At 38.6% G+C, this 23,298-nt stretch overlaps 2 protein-coding genes and 2 pseudogenes across 4 annotated transcripts in view; 1 reads left to right on the forward strand and 3 right to left on the reverse strand.

Annotated features, from left to right (window-relative positions):
* Window positions 1-23,298, forward strand: part of LOC127418577 (zinc finger protein 721-like) — a 620,351-nt gene that overhangs the window by 344,878 nt on the left and 252,175 nt on the right. The gene's annotated exons all lie outside the window — the stretch shown is intronic.
* LOC127419354 (zinc finger protein 721-like) overlaps window positions 1-23,298 on the reverse strand; it is a 173,817-nt pseudogene that overhangs the window by 99,308 nt on the left and 51,211 nt on the right.
* On the reverse strand, window positions 472-11,188 carry LOC127418583 (zinc finger protein ZFP2-like; annotated as a pseudogene).
* The window catches only part of LOC127418613 (gastrula zinc finger protein XlCGF57.1-like), a 61,372-nt gene continuing 51,413 nt past the window's right edge, over window positions 13,340-23,298 (reverse strand). For all 3 annotated transcript variants that reach the window (XM_051659254.1, XM_051659253.1, XM_051659255.1), the window contains exon 3: window positions 13,340-21,906. In XM_051659254.1, the coding sequence (XP_051515214.1) occupies window positions 20,819-21,906 (1,088 nt within the window). In that variant the 3' untranslated portion in view covers window positions 13,340-20,818. The remainder of the gene's footprint in view (window positions 21,907-23,298) is intronic.

The raw sequence follows: 23,298 nt of genomic DNA on the forward strand, positions 1-23,298 counted from the left end.
CTGGACGGGAGTGTTTAAAATACCAACATCTGATTAATCAGTCCTGTTGTTGTTCAACTTAAAAATACATTTAGTTTCATTATACAAGAAAATCTGAAGTGACCAGACTTCTATTTCCATTGACATTTCCTAAATGTTTCTATAATTTGAAATCTTTCTCTAATAAAGCAGCACACATTCAGACGTCACTGGGTAACCAAAACGTTTAAAAGAAAGTTTAAAATAATAATTCACCCCAAAATGAAAATGATGTCATCATTTACTCACCCTCATACTGTTCCAAACCTGTATGACTTTCTCTCTTCTGTTGAACACAAAAGACAAACGTTTGTCATTGCATCACATTTTCATAATATTAAAGGAGACTGTCAAGCCCCAAAATGACAAAAAAGCACCATAAAAGTTACGTAACTTATTGTCTTATATTCCCCTCAGCCAAAGCTCTGAAATTGACCACAGAAATGCAATAACTAGTGCTTATTCACTTATTATTTTATTGGTTCTTAGGTTTTAGAAGGTTATATAGTTTGCATAAAGTTAATACAAAATTAGTAGCAGAGTTTAATACTTTTAGATTATTTATTTATTTTTGCTCATTTATTCAGAAAATGTTAATCATAAAAACTGCCTAAATATTTGACATTTCACCAGTCATTACTTGTGTCAACTAAATCTACAACCTGAGTCAGAAACAATTCAGATAAAATTCACAAAGACCAATGTTACATTCATTTCACTAGGCTGTATAATTATAATGATGATTTGTGATACAGTTGAAGTCAGAAGTTCACATACACTTAGGTTGAAGTCATTAAAACTAAATTTTTAACCACTCCACAGATTTCATATTAGCAAACTATAGTTTTCGCAAGTCATTTAGGACACTTACTTGGTGCATGACACAAGTAATTTTTCCAACAATTTTTTACAGACAGATTGTTTCACTTTTAATTAACTATATCACAATTCCAGTGGGTCAGAAGTTTACATACAATAAGTTAACTGTGCCTTTAAGCAGCTTGGAAAATTCCAGAAAATAATGTCATGCTTTAGGAAATTAGCCAACTAGCTTCTGATATGAGGTGTCCTGAATTGGAGGTGTACTGAATTGGAGGTGTACCTGTGGATGTATTTTAAGGCCTACCTTCAAACTCAGTGCTTGACATCATGGGAAAATAAAAAAAAATCTGCCAAGATCTCAGAAAAAAAAATTGTGGAACTCCACAAGTCTGTTTCATCCTTCGGAGCAATTTCCAAATGCCTGAAGGTACCACGTTCATCTGTACAAACAATAGTAGGCAAGTATAAACCCCATGGGCCCACGCAGCCATCATACCGCTCGGGAAGGAGACGCATTCTGTCTCCTAGAGATGAACGTAGTTTGGTGCGAAAAGTGCAAATCAATCGCAGAACAACAGCAATGTCCTCTGGTCTGATGAAACAATAACTGAACTGTTTGGCCATAATGACCATCGTTATGCTTGGAGGAAAAAGGCTGACGCTTGCAAGCTGAAGAACACCATCCAAACCGTGAAGCATGGGGGTGGCAGCATCATGTTGTGGGGGTGCTTTGCTGCAGGAGGGACTGGTGCACTTCACAAAATAGATGGCATCTTGAGGTAGGAAAATGATGTGGATATATTGAAGCAACATCTCAAGACATCAGCCAGGAAATTAAAGCTCGGTCGCAAATGGGTCTTCCAAATGGACAATGACCCCAAGCATACCTCCAAAGTTGTGGCAAAATGGCTAAAGGACAACAAAGTCAATGTATTGAAGTGGCCATCACAAAGCCCTGACCTCAATCCGATAGACAATTTGTGGGCAGAACTAAAAAAACATGTTCGAGCAAAGAGGCCTACAAACCTGACACAGTTACACCAGTTCGGTCAGGAGGAATGGGCCAAAATTCCAGCAACTTATTGTGAGAAGTTTGTGGAAGGCTACCCAAAATATTTGACCCAAGATAAACAATTTAAAGGCAATGCTACCAAATACTAACAAAGTGTATGTAAACTTCTGACCCACTGGGAATGTGAAGAAATAAATAAAAGCAGAAATAAATAATTCACTCTACTATTATTCTGATATTTCACACTTTTTTTTATCCACTTTTCTCCCAATTTGGAATGCCCAATCCCCACTTCTTAGTAGGTCCTCGTGGTGGTGCGGTTACTCACCTCAATCTGGGTGGTGGAAGATGAGTCTCAGCTGCCTCCGCTTCTGAGACCGTCAATCCGCACATCACGTGACTCGTTGTACATGACACCGCAGAGACTCCGCATATGGAGGCTCATGCTACTCTCCGCGATCCATGCACAACTTACCACGCACCCCACTGAGAGTGAGAACCACTACTCACGACCACGAGGTTAGCCCATGTGACTCTACCCGCCCTAGCAACCGGGCCAATTTGGTTGCTTAAGAGACCTGGCTGGAGTCACTCAGCACACCCTGGATTCGAACTCGTGACTCCAGGGGTGGTAGTCAGCATCAATACTCACTGAAATACCCAGGCCCTGGCATTTCACATTCTTAAAATATAGTAGTGATCCTAACTGACCTAAGACAGGGAATGTTTTATATGATTAAATGTCAGGAATTGTGAAAAACTTCAAATGAGTTTAAATGTATTTATCTAAGGTGTATGTAAACTTCTGACTTCAGCTGTATATGTTACAGTAAGTGGAATAAGGTTTATCATGTGAATAATATCACTGTAGTATCATGTATCAAAGTCATTACAAATCAAAAACAGATTACGAAGGATGGCCTTTAATAGTGACATCAGACAGTATGTAAACACACAGATGGCAACACAAATATAGATATAATCAAAATATTTTCAATCAGTCAATTTATTTTTATATAGCACATTTAAAAACTTTGATGACCTAAGTGCTTCACAATCAAGAATCTAGAAACAGTTAAGAGTTTAAGAATGATGGAAACATCACCACACATACATATAAACAATATAAATTCAACAGGAAAACTATATATTAAAAAGGACAGTGTGTGTGCATATAACTTCAGTTTAAGGTTCCCTAGATTCAAAAGCAAGACAAAAAAAGTTTTCAATTGAGACTTGAAGACCTCAACAGATGGGGCCAAACGAATATGAAGGGGAAGATTATTACATAGTTTAGGGGCAACTACCGAAAAAGCTTGATCTCCCTTAGATTTTTTGCTTGGTCGAGGGACAGCCAACAGCATTTGGATCGAAGATCTCAGTAGCCTAGAAGATTTAGGGTGGCTTAGGAGATCACTAATGTACTGAGGAACAGATTTTGTAGTGCTTTAAAAACCAATAATAAAATCTTAAAATCAATTCTGTAGTGCACCGGAAGTCAGTGAAGGGAGGATAGCACAGGAGTAATATGCTCCCTTTTTTGGTGCCAGTCAGTAGCCTGATTGCAGCATTCTGCACGAGTTGCAGATGAGACAGTTGATGTTGACAGACCTCTGCGTAGAGAGAGTTACAATAGTCTAGTCTCGAGATAATAAAAGCATGAACAACAGTCTCTAAATCTTTGAAACTGAGCAAATATTTTATTATTAATCTAATTTTCATTAAAATGCTTTCATATTTTACACTATCTGGGCAATTTTTAGATCTATTTGTGATCACAGAGGCAAGTGTTGTTGCAACATCCAGTGAGCAGCAGTTCTGCAGATGGAAACGCCTTGTTGATGAGAGAGGTGAGGCGAATGGGCTACAACAGCAGAAGACCACATCAGTCTTTTAAACCCAGCCTATACAATCTAGGGGGTCCAATATAATCGATGCAAAATCTTAAATTGCATCAGACGGACTCTTGCATCTCTAGATGTAGACTTGTTGTTTTTTAGAATCCTATTCCACACTCCCTCCTCTAACACCAAGTTCAAATCTTTCTCCCACAATCTCTTGAGAGAAGTCGAAGTTCGTCCCCCAGACTCTGAATTAACAGGGAGTAATACACTGATGCCTCATGACCTTTTCCAAAAGTAGAAATCACCTCTCCCAGAGTATCTGCTGCTTTAGGGGGGGTGTATTCTACTCCCAAAAAAAGTACAGAGCAAGTGGAGTAACTGAAGATACCTAAAAAACGGAGATCTGGGGATCCCAAAATATTGAACCAAATTTTCAAAGGATCTCATCACACCACTCTCATAAAGATCACCGAGTGTATTAACCCCCCTCGCAATCCACTCTGACCAACAAAAAGGGGACTTATTAATGCATAGTTTGGGGTTTAGCCACAGGCTCGAGGCAACATTTAGATAATTATCTGAATTAAACACTCTGGACACTTTTGTCCATACCGAGTGCAAATGTGAAATAACGGGGTGTGATTTAACTTCTCTGGTTAGTTTGATGGAAAGGCTTTGCAATGGCAAAATAGTGGCAAGCATATCTTGTTCAATGCAGAACCAGGGAGGGGCTCTTTCAGGTGGAAGCGACCAATGAGCCAAATGTCTGAGACCCAATGCATAATAATAAAACAAAATCTTGGGTAGGCCTAGCCCACCTTTGTCAATCGGCCTATGTAACTTACTGAAGTGTAATCTGGGACGTTTACCATTCCAAAAGAAGGACTTCGCTATGTTATCAAATTGCTTGAAATAAGAGAGGGGGACATCTACCGGGAGAGACTGTAGCATAAAAGTATATACCATGACTTACACAATCCTTCAACTTTATAAAAGACATCCTTTGTGTAAGCATGTAGATATTTTGCGGTCATCCGTTGTGTCCACTCTCAAACTGGCCGGGAACTTCAGTGCAAAAGTAATCTTTTGTCAATGCAAAAATTTCTTTAAGGAAAAGTGTTATTCACAAAACAAATTCCAGCCGCTCAGCGGATGCCAATGCAAAAAGAAAAAAGAAACCAAAATGATGCCCAGCTTCCTCAAATGCCAGAGTAAGTACAGCGAGTCGACCCACTCACATGAGAAACACCCCATGGTTTACTCACCCTTTATTCAATAAAAGACATTGCCTGATTGGGACATGTAAATACTTTGCGACCGTCCTTCGTTTCTATTCTCAGTTTGGCCGGAAACATCAGAGCAAAAGTGATCTTCCGCTGATGTAAGAGTTTCTTACATTCCTTGAACCGATCGCTTTTCTCTCGTCGAACTCGCAAAGTCCGGGAACAAGAAAATGCTGTGGTTCTTCCAAGAAAGCTTCCCTTTGCTCCTCGCCTGGCGCAACACAAGATCTTTATCAGAAATCTGGCCAGAATCGATCGGGGCCTATCTCCCTCAGCAAATCTGTGAGCTCGCTCGATTTCCAGCTTGTGGCCTGTTATGTCGAGTAGACTCGAGAAAAGCTTGTCTATGAATTTCACCATATCTCTGCCCTCCGCATGCTCAGGAATTCCAACAATTCGAACGTTATTCCTGTGGCTTCTATTCTCAAGATCTTCAAGCTTTTCAAGGAGATGTTCCAAATCAACTTTGGTCGTGGGCGGATTAGTGGTTAATTCCCTCTCCGAAGATTCCAGACAATCGATTCATCTCTCAGCATCAGTCACTCTTGTAACTAACTGAATTTTATTTCCATCGCCATAATCGATCGACGTATTACAGCGAGATCCTCCAAGTCAGCAAGAACCTTTGACAACATCATCGACATGTTGGAAAATTGACGCTGGATCACCTCTCCTGCCGCGCCATCCAAATCGAGTCCCCGGTCTGTAGGCCTGATGGGGCTTTCATCCTGAACACGTAAGTGTCTTTTAATGTCTCCAGAGCCCGAGGATTTTGACTACTTTGCCATGTTTTGCCTCAAAGAGCAAATGTGTAACAGGGTGTATCAAATTTCAGCAGATTATATCGTGAAAATAATAAAAAATGTAGCAAAGTGCGCAGAGCTCGTCGCTCACATGTCTGCTTCTTGCATGGCGTCACATGACCTCCAGTATGAGCACTTCTAAGGTTTCTCTCTGAGTTCTCTCGTGTGTTTTCAGGTTTTTTGACTGGGTGAAACTCTTTCCACATTGTGAGCACTTGTATGGTTTCTCTCCAGTATGAATTCTCTCATGTGTTTTCAGGTTTTGTAACTGAGTGAAACTCTTTCCACAGTGTGAACACTTGTATGGTTTCTCTCCAGTATGAATTCTCTCATGTGTTTTCAGGTTTTCTGACTTAGAAAAACTCTTTCCACAGTATGAGCACTTGTAAGGTTTCTCTCCAGTATGAGTTCTCTCGTGTGTTCTCAGGGTTTCTGACTGAGTGAATCTCTTTCCACAGTATGAGCACTTGTAAGGTTTCTCTCCAGTATGAATTCTTTCATGAGTTTTCAGGTTTTTTGACTGAGTGAAACTCTTCCCACAGTGTGAGAACTTGTAAGATTTCTCTCCAGTATGAGTTCTCTCGTGTGTTTTCAGGTTTTCTGACTGAGTGAAACTCTTCCCACAGTGTGAGCACTTGTATGGTTTCTCTCCCGTATGAATTCTCTCATGTGTTTTCAGGTTTTTTGACTGAAACTCTTTCCACTGTGTGAGCATTTGTAAGATTTCTCACCAGTATGAGTTCTCTCGTGTTTTCACGTTTTCTGGCAGAGTGAAACTCTTTCCACAGTGTGAGAACTTGTAAGGTTTCTCTCCAGTATGAGTTCTCTCGTGTGTTTTCACGTTTTCTGACTGAGTGAAACTCTTTACACTGTATGAGCACTTCTAAGGTTTCTCTGCAGTATGAATTCTCTCATGTGTTTTCAGTTTTTTTGACTGAGTGAAACTCTTTCCACAGTATGAGCACTTGTAAGGTTTCTCTCCAGTATGAATTCTCTCGTGTGTTTTCAAGGTTTTTGACTGAGTGAAACTGTTTCCACAATATGAGCACTTGTAAGGTTTCTCTCCAGTATGAATTCTCTCATGTGTTTTCAGGTTTTCTGACTTAGTAAAACTCTTTCCACAGTATGAGCACTTGTAAGGTTTCTCTCCAGTATGAATTCTCTCATGTGTTTTCAGGTTTTGTGACTGAGTGAAACTCTTTCCACAGTGTGAGCACTTGTAAGGTTTTTCTCCAATATGAATTCTTTGGTGCAGTTTCAAGCTGTCTGACCGAGTGAAACTCTTTTCACAGTGCGAGCACTTGTATGGTTTTTCTCCAGTATGAATTATTTGGTGCAGTTTCAAGTTGCTGGCTGTAATAAAGAACTTCCCACATTCAAAGCACATATGAGCCCCCACACCGGTATGTTTTCTCTGGTGCTCTTTAAAATAGTACAGGCGTGTAAAACTCTTTCCACAAAAAGAACACTTGTAAGGCTTCTCATTTGTGTGAGTTTTCAGATGGTTTCTTAGGTACTGTGCCAGAACAAATGTTTTATCACACTTATTACATTCAAATGGCTTTTCTCCAGAGTGACGGCGAAGATGATTCTTGATATCGTTTACATATGCAAAACTTTTCCCACACTGATGGCACGTGTAAGGTTTCTCTCCAGTGTGAACTCTCATGTGTTTATTAAGATTGCTTTTACATGTGAAACTCTTTCCACACTGAGAGCAGGTGAAAGTATTTTTGGCTGCTCTTCTTAGTTGATTTTTAGGTGGAAAATTCTCTTCTGTCTTTGAGCTACTTAAAGATTTTTCTCCAGTAATAAAATCATGCTGTTCGTCCTCCGCTTCATTCAGCTCTTCACGTTCCTCTCTCATTTCCATCAGCTCTACAATGAACACAATAAGTTTACAAAAATAAATTTAAAGGACACATTTAAATAAAAAAATGGAACCCTAATTTAATGGCAGAACACGACAATTGTTCAATATTTATTTGTGATTTTTGCTGTGCAAAAGGTTTATATTTATACCATCAATTCTGACTGATAATTTCATTTTATGATTTTAGTCATTTAGATTAAATGTTAATCAGTCGCAGAAAGAAAGTCACACATGTCTGAAATAACATGAAGGTCAGTACATATCTTTTAAAAAGACAACTGAGCACTAGGGCTGGGCGATATGGATCAAAAATCATACCTCTGTATTTTTAGGCAGAATGGCAATAAACAATATATATCTCGGTATGTTCTACGAAGTAGGCAAATGTTCAGTTGTAAGTCAAAGCCACAAGTGAGATGATAAATGAAGCTTGCAACATGCTTTGTTTCGGAGCAGAAGACTTTTCGGGCTGTGAAGGCTTTGTGGCCGGGGTTGCAGCAGCACGAAGTTTAACACACTCTTCATACTGCAGTGTATGTTTGCTCCATAAAAAATCCCACAATGCACAGTAATAACCAGAGCGCATTGTTGATCATTATGTTCCCTTACCGGAAACGTCCTTGTGTCTTCTGAAGTCTCTCAAGTCGTTAAATAACAAGCACAAGTGTAAAACTATTAAGTCCAAGAATTATTTTCTCTTAAAAAGAGATGTCTTTAATTCATAATTACCATGAAAGTGAAACAATCTTTTAAATATTTAAGGTGTTAAAAGAAAGTTTAAAATACACTCCTTTATATTTGTATTTCTTTTTTTTTCTCTCCCTTTTTTCTCCCCAATTTTCCCCAATTCCCAATGCCCTCTAAGTCCTCGTGGTGGCGTAGTGACTCGCCTCAGTCCGGGTGGTGGAGGACGAATCTCAGTTGCCTCCGCGTCTGAGACCGTCAACCCGCACATCTCATCACGTGGCTTGTTGAGCGCGTTACCGCTGAGACATAGCACGTGTGGAGGCTCACGCTATTCTCCGCGGCATCCACGCACAACTCACCACGCGCCCCACCGAGAGCAAACCACATTATAGTGACCACAAGGAGGTTACCCCATGTGACTCTACTCTCCCTAGCAACCAGGCCAATTTGGTTGCTTAGGAGACCTGGCTGGAGTCACTCAGCATGCTCTGGGATTCGAACTCGCGACTCCAGGGGTGGTAGTCAGCGTCTTTACTTGCTGAGCTTCCCAGGCCCCCATATTTTTATTTCTTTATGCCATTTTATCTGTTATAATAGACCTTTCTCACAGCCTGTGATGATGTGTTTCCACCTTATCAGCGTAAATCTTGCAATTTTTTTATATTTTAATTTTTTTAATATTGAGTGTAAATTTAAAACATTAAGCTTTGTGTTCTATTTAGGGCTGGGCAAAAAAAAAAAAAAAAGATTTTGATTCATTTTTTTATTTGGTCGATTCAAAATAAATTTTGAAAAGCAATGGATCAATCTTTGTGTATTGGGTCTGATTAATATGAATCATTTTATTACTAGCTTCTCCTCTAGAAAAACTCCCAGGCGGTCCGACATCCTTCTTCCCAGTTGGCGTTTACGAGTGGAGCGCTTGCGAGTGGAGCGCATCTAACGTGTACAGCGGGAGTTATTTTAGTAGCTTTAAAATGACTCATGTATTATAATCTTACAGTGAAGACCACCAGTAATAAGTAGAATCTTGAATCTGCTCTATGTATATATATATATATATATATATATATATATATATATATATATATATATATATATATATATATATATATAATTTGAGGGGGTGGTCTACAGGTCTCCCGCCGCTGCTCAGAAACCTGTAGGAAACACTGCAATCTTATTTATTTTTAAATTGGTGTTCCATGTACAGCTTTAGAAACATCTCTCCAATTAGTAGTACTGAATTTTCAATGTCTAATTAATCGATATTAATCGAATCAAGAATTGAATCGGATTGAATCAAGATCTTGTGAATCAAAATTGGGGCATCTGTGCTGGTTACCAGCCCTAGTTTTATTACCCTAGAATTAGTTTTAAAAAATGAATTAACACAGCTGCGAGGGGGTTTCTATTACAGCTGCTTAGAGAGTGACAGTAAATTTGGCATCTTCTCCCGCCATAATCCACCGCTCTCTATTTTTTTATCTCTTCTGGAAAGTCATTCAAACGTAATAGTGGATTTTTTCTTTTGGTCTTAGAGCAAATGGGTAAGAGAAAATAATATTTACTGTGGTCTCCCATTCACCGATGTCGAAGTTTACCCTGCAAACGTTTACTTCTGCGTCCCAAAACCCGGAGTGTGAAAACGGTCTATTACACTGTACGTTTGAATGTCTTCAACGAAAATGAATGATACGCTGTGTCCCGTTTCGAAGGCTGCGCACTAGGTAGGATGCGTCCTTTGAAGGCTGCAGTGTAACAAGCCTCGTTTAAGACGGACTTCGTAGGACAAACGGAAACAGAACGTAACATGGTTGCTATGACAGCACGCCATTCTTTAACAAAATCTCTTTGGAAGGGAGTGTATGAGATCAATTTTAGGAGAGTTATAAGGATATAGAGAGAAAATAAAATAGATGTTTACAGGTGTACTTTTAGTCTATAATACTTCATTTTAATTATATATTACTATAATAGACGCAGCCTTCGAAGCCATAAGGCTGCGTCCTCCAGAGGTCGCATTTATCGGCCGCATACGCCATCGAGGCGGTCTCGTTTCATAAAAGCGAGTAGGACATGCCGAATGCAGCCTTAGAATTTGACCTTCTTTCACGGGAATTCTGAGGATGTTTGAGGTGTATCCTTCGTGGACACTCACAACCCACAATTCTTTGCTTCAACGGAAATTAACATCTTTTGTCTCAATAAAATGACGCCAATTTGCTCGAAAATATGATGTTCAAATGCAAGTAATGTTAATTCCCAAGTTGAAGTACCTCAGTAGACGGTTGCAGAGTGTATAATATGTATAATTATTGTAATATAATTAAAATAAAACATTAAAGACTAAAATACACCAGCAAAACCTAATTTCTTCTTTCTCTATATCATTATAACTCTCCTAAAATTGACCTCATACACTCCCTTCCAGCAGCACTTTGTGGACGTGCTGTCATAGCAACCATGTTAGGTTCTGCTTCCGTTTGTCCCACGAAGTCCGTCTCGTTTAAACGAGGCTTGTTTAAAGGACACTCGGTACACTGCAGCCTTCTAAGGACACGTCCTACCTAGCGAAACAAAACACAGATATAGTGTAATTTATACAGCGATGGTACAGATTAATAACAGCTGCGCTACAATGCGCGAACTCGTTAATGTGTCGCGGGTGATTGAGTCATAAGTGTCCCAATGTTCAGTGGATCAGTACCCTTACCAGTGCCCGAATTCGTGTTCACGATATACTGATTCACGACATAGGGAGCTAGGGAGCTGACTGAGACACAAGGTGAGTTTTCTTCGGCAGTCTGGACCAGCGCTGTGTCTCCCTCCATGTTGCAGGAGTACTTGTGAGCGAGTGGGGGCGGGGTTTGTGCGCAGACGCAGAATAGGGGCGGGGTGTGCGCGCATGCGCAGCGGGAGAGTGGGGGCGGGGTTTGCGCGCAGACGCAGAGTTGATTTTTACAATTTCTAGTATCATTCATTAATTTCTGAACGTAGTTCCGTATTTTTCTGAGATGGATGGAGTTAGACTAGCAATAGCCAGAGACCTACAGATGTAAGGTCTCCAACATGGCTGAAAATAAAACTATGACATTTACTGATATTATATAGGTTATATTTTCTGAGTGGATGCATGCATAGGTGATTTAGGGCAGTTAGCAGCAACGTCTTTTACAGAGAGCTTCCTACTTTTTGAGGATGAACAGATCTACAACCATGTCAAGTGCAGAAGCAAGTAAACATATATAGTCAAGTGCAGCACTTTTATAAATCCTGCCTTCTAGTGTTTGATGTCATCTCATTTTTTATGTTGTGTGAAGGGAAAAAAATACAGAACTACATAAAGAAATGAATTATTAAAGAAATATTCAATTTTGCATTTCCTTAAACATTTTTGCATTTCCCCAAACAAACACACACACACATATATATAAATATATTTTATTTTTTTAAATGTATTATTTTTGCACTTATAGGTGCATTTATTTATTTATACATCTCCTTGCACATTTAATGAATTATATATTTAATTATGCACATATGTGAATTTATGTATTTTTATTGACTGATTGATTATCTCCTTGCATATTTAATTATTTATTTATGCACAAATATATGAAGTTATGCATTTATTCATCTGTGTATTTATTTGGGGTGTAAATTGGACGTTTCATCACGATACGATCTTATACCGATTCTCTTGGCCTGCGATCCAATATTTGCCGATACTTCAAAGTCTGTCGTGATACGATTTCGATTGGATTCGATTCAGGGCCCTGCGATCGATATTCCGATATTATGTGCCTATTTTACACAATCAGTTAAAACATTTTTGCCCTCAAATGCAACCAAAATATAATTGGAATATTTTATTGAGCTCTCTGAAAAGTGCAAATTTAGTATCCACAATGGGACATCCACAACAAAATAAGGTACTTAAGATGTTGAAAAAAATTATACAGAAAATATAAAAAATAATGTCACACACAAGTGATCAACAATTGTTTGATTACAGCTTATTAATCAGTTTAATCCAATTCAAAGTACTTACATACCCATGACTTGTTTTTAACTATCCGTGCTATCCACGGTTTTCTTGGCTACAACTTCCACATTTGTAGGCTAATGAAAAATTCTGTTACAGTTAACTGGGATACATGTTAGTAAGGTTGTTGATGTGTAAAGTCTTATAACTGATGCTGAGCAGGTGATTTCTCTTTCCGTCATTAATGCTGTTCAGAATGTCGGCATTGTCAAGACGTTTCACATGATGGTTGAACTGCTCCATGGTACTTTTAAATAGCAAATTCTCATGTCAATTTCAAATGGGTCGCATGCACAACAATATTGATGGAAGCCCAAATTAATCACGCATGTGAGCCGTTCTGCGTTTGTCACGAGAGCTCACATTTTAAAGGAATAGTTCACCCAAAAATGAAAATTTGCTGATAATTTACTCACCCTCAGGCCATCCAAAATGTATCTGAGTTTCTTTCTTCATCAAAACAGAATTTAAGATTTTTAGGATTTCATTTCAGGCCTCCTCCTTTAAACAATGCAAGTGAATGTACTCCATTTTTTGATGGTCCAAAATGCATATTTAGGGTGCATCAAAATAATCCACACGACTCCAGTCGTCAAATAAAGTTCTTCTGAACCCAAACGATTGATTATTTTTAGTAACAAAACAATACTTATATACTTTTTAACTACAAATGTTCGCTTCCGTACATCTCTGTGATGTGCGCTCATGAGAGGGATGATGTAAGCTCGTTGGTAATGTCACGCGTCATGTGCAGGAGTTGTGTGGATTATTTTGATGCACCCTAAATATGCATTTAGGACCGTCAAAAAATGGAGTACATTCACTTGCATTGTTTAAAGGAGGCCTCAAATGAAATCCTAAAAATCTTAAATTCTGTTTTGATGAAGAAAGAAACTCAGATACATCTTGGATGGCCTGAGGGTGAGTAAATTATCAGCAAATTTTCATTTTCGGGTGAAATATTCCTTTAAGGAGCGCCTAGTTGACACGTGCACACTGATGCTGTCTCTGGTCTGGAGCTCGCATTTCGCGGGAAGCCCAGTTGACACGCACACGGATAACAGAGTCCAATTTGGCTTTACAGACCCTGCGCACATCCATGTCCCACATGAAAAGCGTATTTAGCGCTCATAAAGTGAAATGAATGTAATACGGTTGCTTCACCGCCTGATGGAAATGCGTACATCCGTGGCTGACATTAGAGTATTAAAATAAAGGTGCATCTTAAAAAAAATGTCTATAACGATATTTATGCATTGTATTGATAACATTGGATCATTGGTTATTGGATCGATGCATCGATCTAGATCAATGGATCATTATACCCCTAGTATTTATTTATAGTTTTTGCAGGTTTCATCCTCCATAATCCTTAAGTGATTAAGAAAAAGTATCAAAGCCTACAATAAACATGCATATATTATTCTTTCATTTCAAAAGGTGGAGGATTGTGGTCCATGGTGGCGTGGATGGTTTTAGCCGACTGACTGACTGTATACCTTGACACTGCAACAAACAATCATGCCACTACAGTACTTGAGAGCTTCATGAGATCAGTACATCAGTATGGGCTACCATCACGAGTAAGATCAGATAAGAGAGGTGAAAATATGGAGGTAGCACGTTTTATGTTATCGGAGAGGACCAATTCGCCATTCTCATATCACAGGATGTTTGGTTCACAATCAAAGGTATATTTGGTACTTTAAAGTTTATTTTTGTAAAATGAAGGCTTTTTGAGGATCTTAGTCAATATTCTTATACCGTGGATTCGAGGATTGTAATTACTAGTGTTTGCTTTGTTTGATCTGATGATTAGTATTATTAGGGTCAGTAATGTCTGGCTTGTAACTTTGTTTTTGTTACTTTTTCATGGACTAGAATTGAAAGATTGTGGAGAGATGTGTTTGCATGTCCTGGATTTGTTCTACCCAACCTTTCAGACTTTAGAGGCAGATGGCTCTCTGAATGCAAGATGATGAATTGCATCTGTATGCCTTGCACAGAGTCTTCCTTCCACATATCACAGAGCATTTGCAGACTTTTAAAGAGGCGTGGAACGATCAAAGCCTAAAAACAGAGGCCAATAGGTAACCGCTGCAACTTTGGCTCTGTCAGCCAAGGGAGAACACTGAAGATCCACTACAGGTCCGTCAACTGCATGCAATTGGTTTGTAAGCCATGAATGAGAAAGAGGGAGACCTCTTGTTGATTGAATGACCAAAAATTACAATTTTTTAATTAAATTGTACAGAATGGGCAAAAGAACAAACCATGACAATAAAACAAAAAACAGGTGAGCACAGGGCAGAGAATAAAGTATGAGAGCTGCATAAATTACGCACACATCACCAACACAAGTGTGACTCCCCAGACTAATAACCAAAGAACTTTAGCTACTGCTGATCTACTAAACGCAAAGAAAATATATAGCCGCAAGCCAATGCAGAGTTATGATTAATTTTTAGTTGTAGCGCCCCCTATGAAAATGAAGATAAATAAATGGTGCCATTTTATGAAAATGTCTGTAAATTAATCCATTCAATTAAAGTGTTTCCGAACCTGTATATTTCCAAAATCTTAAAAAGATAATCTCATTCTACCATATCAAACGCCTTTTCGGCATCAAGTGAGATGGCAGTGACTAGAGTCTGATTATACACCACTGACCACATGATACTGATGAAATGCCTATTGTTATCATAAGAGCTGTGGCCATGAATAAACCCCACCTGATCTATATGTATAAGAGATGTCATAACTTTACTCAATCGGTTAGCCAGTATTTTGGACAATATTTTAACGTCTAGCTGGATCAGGGAAATTGGACGGTTACTCTTACACTCTCTTGGATCTTTGTCCTTTTTAAGTATCAGACTGATCTGGGCTTGTGTCATGGTTGGCGGAAGCTTTCCATTCTTTAATGATTCCGTATAAACTTCTAGCCCCGGAGCCTTGCCTGTAGAAAAGGCCTTAATTACCTCGCCAAGCTCGTCCAAGGTTATCTCAGAATCAATCATTTTTTTGATCAGTTGTCAGGTTAGGGAGTTCTAATGGTTCTACAAAGTTTCTAATATATTCATCAGTAGATGAGGATGTGGAACTATAAAGATCAAGATAGAATTCTTTAAAAGCATTATTAATATCAATGGCCAGGGTAAAAATTTCACCACCAGCAGATTTCACTGAGGGAATAGTAGAAAAAGACTCTCTCTGCTTTATATATCTAGCCTTCCCTGATTTGTCCCCCGACTCAAAGTATGACTGTCTTGCCCCGAATAGCCAAAACTCCACCTTTCGTGACAAAATAGTATTATATCTGTATTTCAATCGGGACAATTCTCTGAGGCCATCAGACAACATTCAGCGCCTCAGCACTTTTAATATTCCCTTCCAACTCCACAAGTTCTCGTCCTTTGGACTTTCTGATGAATGAGGCATACTGTATGATCTGACCCCTAAGAACTACCTTAAGTGCCTCCCAAGCCACGCCCACAGAGGATACTGAGGACCAGTTTATGTGGTCTCCACATAAACATTGATTTCAGCCTTTAACATTTGTTGGAATTCAGGATTTTATCAGGGATACATTAAAGTGCCAACTATATGATTTCTTTTTCTCCATATGTGGCAACACCTCTAAACTCACCAGGGCACATCCTGTGAAGCGTCAATTTTGCTCTAGGCGTCTTGCGCAATTTTGCTTCACTATGATCAAGGATTGAGTCCATCAAAAGATTAAAGTCTCCTCCCAATATTATATCATGAGGGGTGCCAGCAGCTTGCAACATCCCTTCAAGATCTATAAAAAAGCCCTGACCATCAACGTTAGGTGTGTAAATATTAGCCAAAATCAACCTTTGTCCCTGAATTTCTGCTAAAACAATAATGACTCTTCCTAATTTATCTTTACTCTGTTTGAGACATTTGAATTGTAGATGCTTACTTAATAATGTAATGACTCCCCTGCTCTTACTTGAGCCGGCACTAAAGAAAACATGTCCACCCCAAATTTTCCAGCTTCCTGCGGGGAAAGATGCATTTCTTGAAGAAACACAATATCTTGTTTCTTGTTTGTATTAACATTTGACATTGACATATTAGAAGAAATAGATTGTGAGATTATAAAGAGCCCATTCCAACATTAGTGCAACAATCAAACCCCGAACCAAACAAACAGATAAAAGAAAAACAGCGCCAACCGGCGTCCATCCCTCTAAACTCAAACAGTCCATGTACATCTACGAGAGCCCCCGCAACAACTTTGCCGTCGGGTTGCTCAAGTCCAGCGCTTCTATACAAATTTTGTGAGACAGAATTACATAACAGAAGAAAATCTATAAAACAAACTCCAGCCAATAGGCAGAATAAACACAAAGAATGTGTAGATTCATCCACATACTGTCCCGAAGGTGTGTTCCTCCACAAAACTCCAGCCTCTAGCTGAACCAACACAAACACAAAAATAAATATACATAAGAAAAAAAATGTTCAGTATCCTCGGGCAGTCAAACAAATTTTCAGTGACCCGGCTGCTTCAAGTGCAGCAGATAGCCTAATCCTTCCAAAGTCCTGCAAAAAAACATTCCACAAAACAAACTCCATCCAATAGGAGGCATAAGCACAAAAAGAAATAAAAAGGCGCCCAGCTTCCTCAGACAGTCAAGTGTATGTTCAGCGAGTCAAGGTCACTTGGAGACAACGTGAAAATCACACCATGGCTTACTCATTCCAATGACTTTATGTAGGACAATGCTTGTTGTGGGAATATAAATACTTTGCGGCCATCCTTAGTATCTGCTCTCAGTTTGGCCGGAAACATCAGTGCAAAAAGCGATCTTCTGTTGATGTAAGAGTTTCTTGCAGTCCTTGAATCGATCACATTTCTCTCGTCGATTTTGCAAAGTCTGGGAACAAAGAAAATGTTGTGGTTCTTCCAAGAAAGCCTTCCTTTACTCTTCACCTCACATAACACAAGACCTTTATCGGATGATCTCAGAAATTTGGCCAGAATTGATTTCCAGCTTATGGCCTGTTATGTCGAGCAGACTCGGGAAGAGCTCGTCTAGGAATTTCACCATATCTCGGCCTTCCTCATGCTCAGGAATTCCAACAATTCGGACGTTGTTTCGCCATCTATGATTCTCAAGGTCTTCCAACTTTTCCAAAATGCGTTCCAAATCCGCCTTGGTCACCAGTGGATTAGCTGCTAATTCCCTCTTAGTTGACTCCAGATAATCGATCCGTCTCTCGACGTCCCTGATTCTTGTAACCAACTCAGAGAATTTAGACTCCATGGCCATAATCGATCGACTCAAAAGCTACAACATGTATGTTAGATCCAATACCAACTAAGATCTTAAAAGAGGTGTTCCCTGTAATCTCAGAACCTCTTCTTAATATTATTAACTCCTCACTATCCTTAGGACATGTCCCAAGAAACTTTAAAATGGCAGTTATCAAACTGCTTATTAAGAAGCCACAGCTTGATCCTGGAGAATTGGCTAGTTATATATTGATTTCAAATCTCCCATGTATGTTGAAAATACTAGAAAAGGTAGTGTCCTCCCAAATATGTTCATTTCTACAGAGAATAGGGCTGGGCGATATGGACCAAAAATCATATCTCTGTATTTTTAGGCTGAATGGCGATACACAATATATATCTCGGTGTTTTCTAGGAAGTGAACTAAATGTTCAATTGCAAGTCAAAGCCACATGTGAGATGGTAAATGAAGCTTGCATCACCCTTTGTTTCGGGGCAGAAGATTTTTCAGGCTGCGAAGGCTTCACAGCCAGGGTTGCAGCAGCAGAACAAAGTTTAACACATACTGCAGTTTATGGTGCTGTTGTAAATGGTGGAAGAGATTTGAAGTGCTTCCACTTTTGGATGCAACCTGTTTACGGCATTCTCTACAGATGACATGCAGGGCTTGACATTAAGCATTGTGATGTGCTTGTCCTTCGGACAAGTAAATTTGTCATTCACTTGTCCGTGTAAAAAAAGTTACTTGTCCAGAGAGAAAAAAAGGACATGTATTGGTTACATGCTCAAGTAACATGTCAGAGTTTCTGTTGTATGTTTTCTAAAATTATGACATGGCCAACTTAATAGTATTATACATATGCAATCAACTAGATTCTCTGGGACAGAAATTTACACTGCACTGGTTAGGGGAGGTTATTTTATGTTACATGTACGCACGGTAGTCAAATAAAGAAAAGCCTCCATTACCATCATTAACAACAGGGGTGTTCACACTTCTGTGGAATAAGATCTACTTTCCCACCATGTTACTGCAGCAAGATCTACCATATACAATATATAAATTTAACACAATAGCAACATTTCAGTAGTCTTCAGTGAAATGTGATGATTTTTGACACCAGCTTAAATACCACAACAAATAATAGCCCAACACTTAACTAATTTGTTAATTATAAAATAATTACTTTTTCAAGTTATTATTCAAGAGCAGTAAACAGTCAGTAATAAAATAACAAAAAAAAAAGCAATGAATAGAAGAAAAAAAAATACAAATTAAGAAAACAGTGCTTTTTAACAGCTTTTCTTTTTTTTAATTAACTATCAAGTATTCAATTAAACATTAAGAATGAATCTGACATAAAACTACTACTGGTCTTCCCTGTACGAATAATACATTTATACTAGAGTTATACAAGAAACATTATCCAGCCAAGAGCAGTGAGTGGATTTGTAGTTTTCTTGTTATTGTTGTTTGATTAATATTAAGGATACACTAGACAGCGGCAGATCTATTAGGTTACATATAAATTTACAAGTCATCCATCTCGATACAAATCATCTTTTTCCCCCAATGTTTACGTTCACTTTAGACATAGCTCTCTGTTATTACATGAAACCTCAACAAGCAACAAGGCATTTTGATGGAATTTTAAAATGTATTTTACCGTTTAGGTGCAAGTATTCTTGGAGCACACATGCGTGTAAAGCGTGGTCTTCTGCTGTTGTAGTCCATCCGCCTCAAGGTTCGATATGTTGTGCATTCTGAGATGCTTTTCTTCTGACCTCAATTTTACAGATCGGTTATCTGAGTTACCGTAGACTTTATCAGTTCAAACCAGTCTGGCCATTCTCTGTTGACCTCTCTCATCAACAAAGCACTTCTGTCCGCAGAACTGCCACTCCCTGGATGTTTTTTGTTTTTGGCACCATTCTGAGTCAAGTTTAGAGACTGTTGTGTGTAAAAATCCCAGGAGATCAGCAGTTACAGAAATACTCAAACCAGCCCATCTGGCACCAACATGCCACGGTCCAAATCACTGAGATCACATTTTTCCCCATTCTGATGGTTGATGTGAACATTAACTGAAGCTCCTGACCCGTATCTGTATAATTTTATGCACTGCACTGTTGCCACATGATTGACTGATTAGATAATTGCATGGATGATTGTTGGTGCCAGACGGGCTGGTTTGATTATTTCTGTAACTGTTGATCTTCTGGGATTTTCACACACGACAGTCTCTGAATTTACTCAGAATGGTGCCAAAAACAAAAAACATCCAGTGAGCAGCAGTTCTGTGGACGGAAACGCCTTCAGACTGATTAGAACTGACAAAGTCTATGGTGAGACGTTTTGGTGGCACGAGGGGGACCTACACAATATTAGGCAGGTGGTTTTAATGTTGTGGCTGATTGGTGTATATGTAGTAAATATAAAAGTAAACCATATCATGGCACAACTAAAGTGATGGTGACACCGCAATCCACAACAACTCACTGAAGCCAAATATAGTACATTTCCTTAAAGTGGAATTGTCATGAGACAAAACATGCAGTAATAGGATCTTGGTGCTAAAGTTCTTCTTCGCCACTGCACAACTCAATCACTTGTGAGTGAAATCTGAATATTTACTTGCCAGTGGCTAATTAATTTTGTCGTATAGTGCAAAATTTGTTCGCAAATGAGAGTGATTTACTTGCAATGAAGAGGTCTGCAGCCAAATCAAGTTTTCAGAATTAACACAAATACCTTCGCTAAATGTACTTTGTTATTCTCTTAGATGATGCCGTTTTTTGGGAGAAATCCCATATTTGGGCTTATTTTAATTTCTAACTATTTACTTGATATCCCTGGACCTGAAGATGATTTCTGCTCACTGTGACTACTTAAGCAATTTTTTTTGTTTACCTGTCTACATACATTTCTTGCTTACAATGGTACGGTTTCTCTGCAGTATGGATTCTCTTATGTGTTTTTAGGTTTGGTGAACAAGTGAAAGTCTTTCTGTGGAGTGACCACTTGTTAGGTTTAATTCAGCATGAATGCTTTGATCGCTTTCAAGTTGCTGGCTTTAATAAAAGTCCTTCCATATATGGCCCTCATGCCATTTTGTATTTTCTGGTGCTCTTTCAACCAGAACAGGCATGCAAAGAACACTTTTAAAGCTTCTCTTTTGTGTGCGTTTTCAGATGTTGTTTTAGGCCTGCAGTCAAAACAAATGTTTGTCCACACTTATCACATTTAAATGGCCTTTCTCCAGAGTGACGTTGGAGATGATCTTTGAGACTAGCTGCATATGCAAACCCTTTTCCACACTGATGGCATGTGAAAGGCCACTCTCCTGTGTGGATACTTGTGTGGTCATTAAGGTATCTTTTATCTATAAACCCTTTTCCACACTGATGGCATGTGAAAGGCCACTCTCCAGTATGAATCATTGTGTGATATTTAAGGTTTCTATTATCTATGAATCCTTCTCCACACATATGGCACATGTAAGGCTTCTCTCCAGTATGAATCATTGTGTGGTTTTTAAGTTTTCTTTTATCTATGAAACCTTCTCCACACTGATGGCATGTAAAAGGCCGTTCTCCAGTGTGAACTCTTGTGTGTACATCAAGATTACCTTTCTGTGTAAAACTCTTTCCACACAGATGGCAAGTGTAAGGCTTCTCTCCAGTATGAATCCTTGTGTGGTTATTTAAGTTTCTTTTATCTATGAAACCTTTTCCACACAGATGGCACGTGTAAGGCTTCTCTCCAGTATGAATCATTGTGTGGTATTTCAGGTTTCTTTTATCTGTAAAACCTTCTCCACAATGATGGCATGTGAAAGGCCTCTCTCCAGTGTGAATTCTTGTATGTACATCAAGATTACCTTTACTTGTGAAACTCTTTCCACACTGATTACATGTGAAAGGTTTCTCTCCAGTGTGAACTCTTATGTGCACATTAAGACTTGCTTTTTGAACAAAACTCTTTCCACAGTGATGACATGAGAAAGGCTTTTCTCCAGTATGAATCCTAATGTGTACATTAAGTTTTGTTTTATCTGTGAAACCTTTTCCACACTGATGGCATGTGAAAGTATTTTTGGCTGCTCTTTTTTGAGGCTTCTTTGGTGAGAAACTCTTCTTAGTCTTTGAACCACTCAAAGACTTTTCTCCAGTTGTGAAATCATGATGTTTCTGATACTGAAGTTTCTCCTCCACTTCATTCAGCTTTTGACTTTCCTCTTGACTTTTTCCTATTTAGAAAAAAATTAAGGTCAAACTTGAAAATAACAAAAACATTTATGATAAACATAATATAAAGATAGGGCTATTAAACATTAGATCTCGTTCAACCAGAGCACTAATTGTAAATGTAATTATTACAGATCATATTTTGGATGTGCTCTGTTTGACTGAAACCTGGCTTAAACTGGATGAGTATAAAAGTTTAAATGAATCTACTCCCCCAGGTTACTGTTATAAACATAAACATTGTCTGAATTGTCGAGGAGGAGGTGTTGCTAAAATTTACAGTGAGGTTTTTGGTGTTACTCAGAGGACAGGATACAAGTTAAAACATTTGAACTAATAATGTGTAATGTGACACTGTCAGATATAAATAAAAAAAAATCTCTGTTGTCTTTTTACCTTGCTACAGTATATAGATCACCTGGGCCATTTTCTGATTTTCTTGTTGAATTTACAGTATTTACTGTAGATAGAGCTTTAATTGTTGAAAATGACACATTAGGATTAGCATTTATCAATATTCTCAACTCTCTTGGAGTCAGACAAAAATGTGAAAATGTGACAGGACCAACTCATTGCCATAATCATATGCTAGATTTAATTCTGTCATATGGAGTTAATGTTGATACTAGAGAAATTCTACCACAGAGCGATGACATCTCAGATCATTACCTCGTCTCTTAAATGCTGCGATCAGCTAATGTCACTCAATCTACCCCACGCTATCGTTCAGGTAGAGCTATTCTTTCGACCACTAAAGATAGCTGCACTAATTATCTTCCAGATTTATCTCAAATACTCAGTAAACCAAAAAGTCTCAAAGAACTTGATGAAATCACAGAAAATATAAATAGAGTCTTCTCTAGCACTCTTGATAGTGTCACCCCCTACGATTACAGAAAATTAAAGAAAAAAGCCCCGCACCATGGTACAATGATCACACTCGGAGTGTGTGTGGAGTGCAAGTGGAAGAATACAAAATTGGAGGTATTTCACGGTGCATGGAAGGATAGTGTCTGTAGCTACAGAAAGGCACTAAAAACATGTATGTTAGATCCAATACCAACTAATCTCTTAAAAGAGGTATGCCCTGTAATCTCAGAACCTCTTAATATTATTAACTCCTCACTATCCTTAGGACATATCCCAAGACACTTTAAAATGGCAGTTTTCAAACCACTTATTAAGAAGCCACAGCTTGATCCTGGAGAGTTGGCCAATTATAGACCAATTTCAAATCTCCCATTTAAGTTGAAAACACTAGAAAATGTAGTGTCTTCCCAACTATGTTCATTTCTACAGAGAAATGTATATACAGTGCATTCAGAAAGTATTCACAGCACTTCACCTTTTCCACATTTTGTTATGTTACAGCCTTATTCCAAAATGGATTAAAT

Source organism: Myxocyprinus asiaticus, chromosome 28 (genome assembly GCF_019703515.2).
Source record: "Myxocyprinus asiaticus isolate MX2 ecotype Aquarium Trade chromosome 28, UBuf_Myxa_2, whole genome shotgun sequence".
Classification (NCBI taxonomy): Eukaryota; Metazoa; Chordata; class Actinopteri; order Cypriniformes; family Catostomidae; genus Myxocyprinus; species Myxocyprinus asiaticus.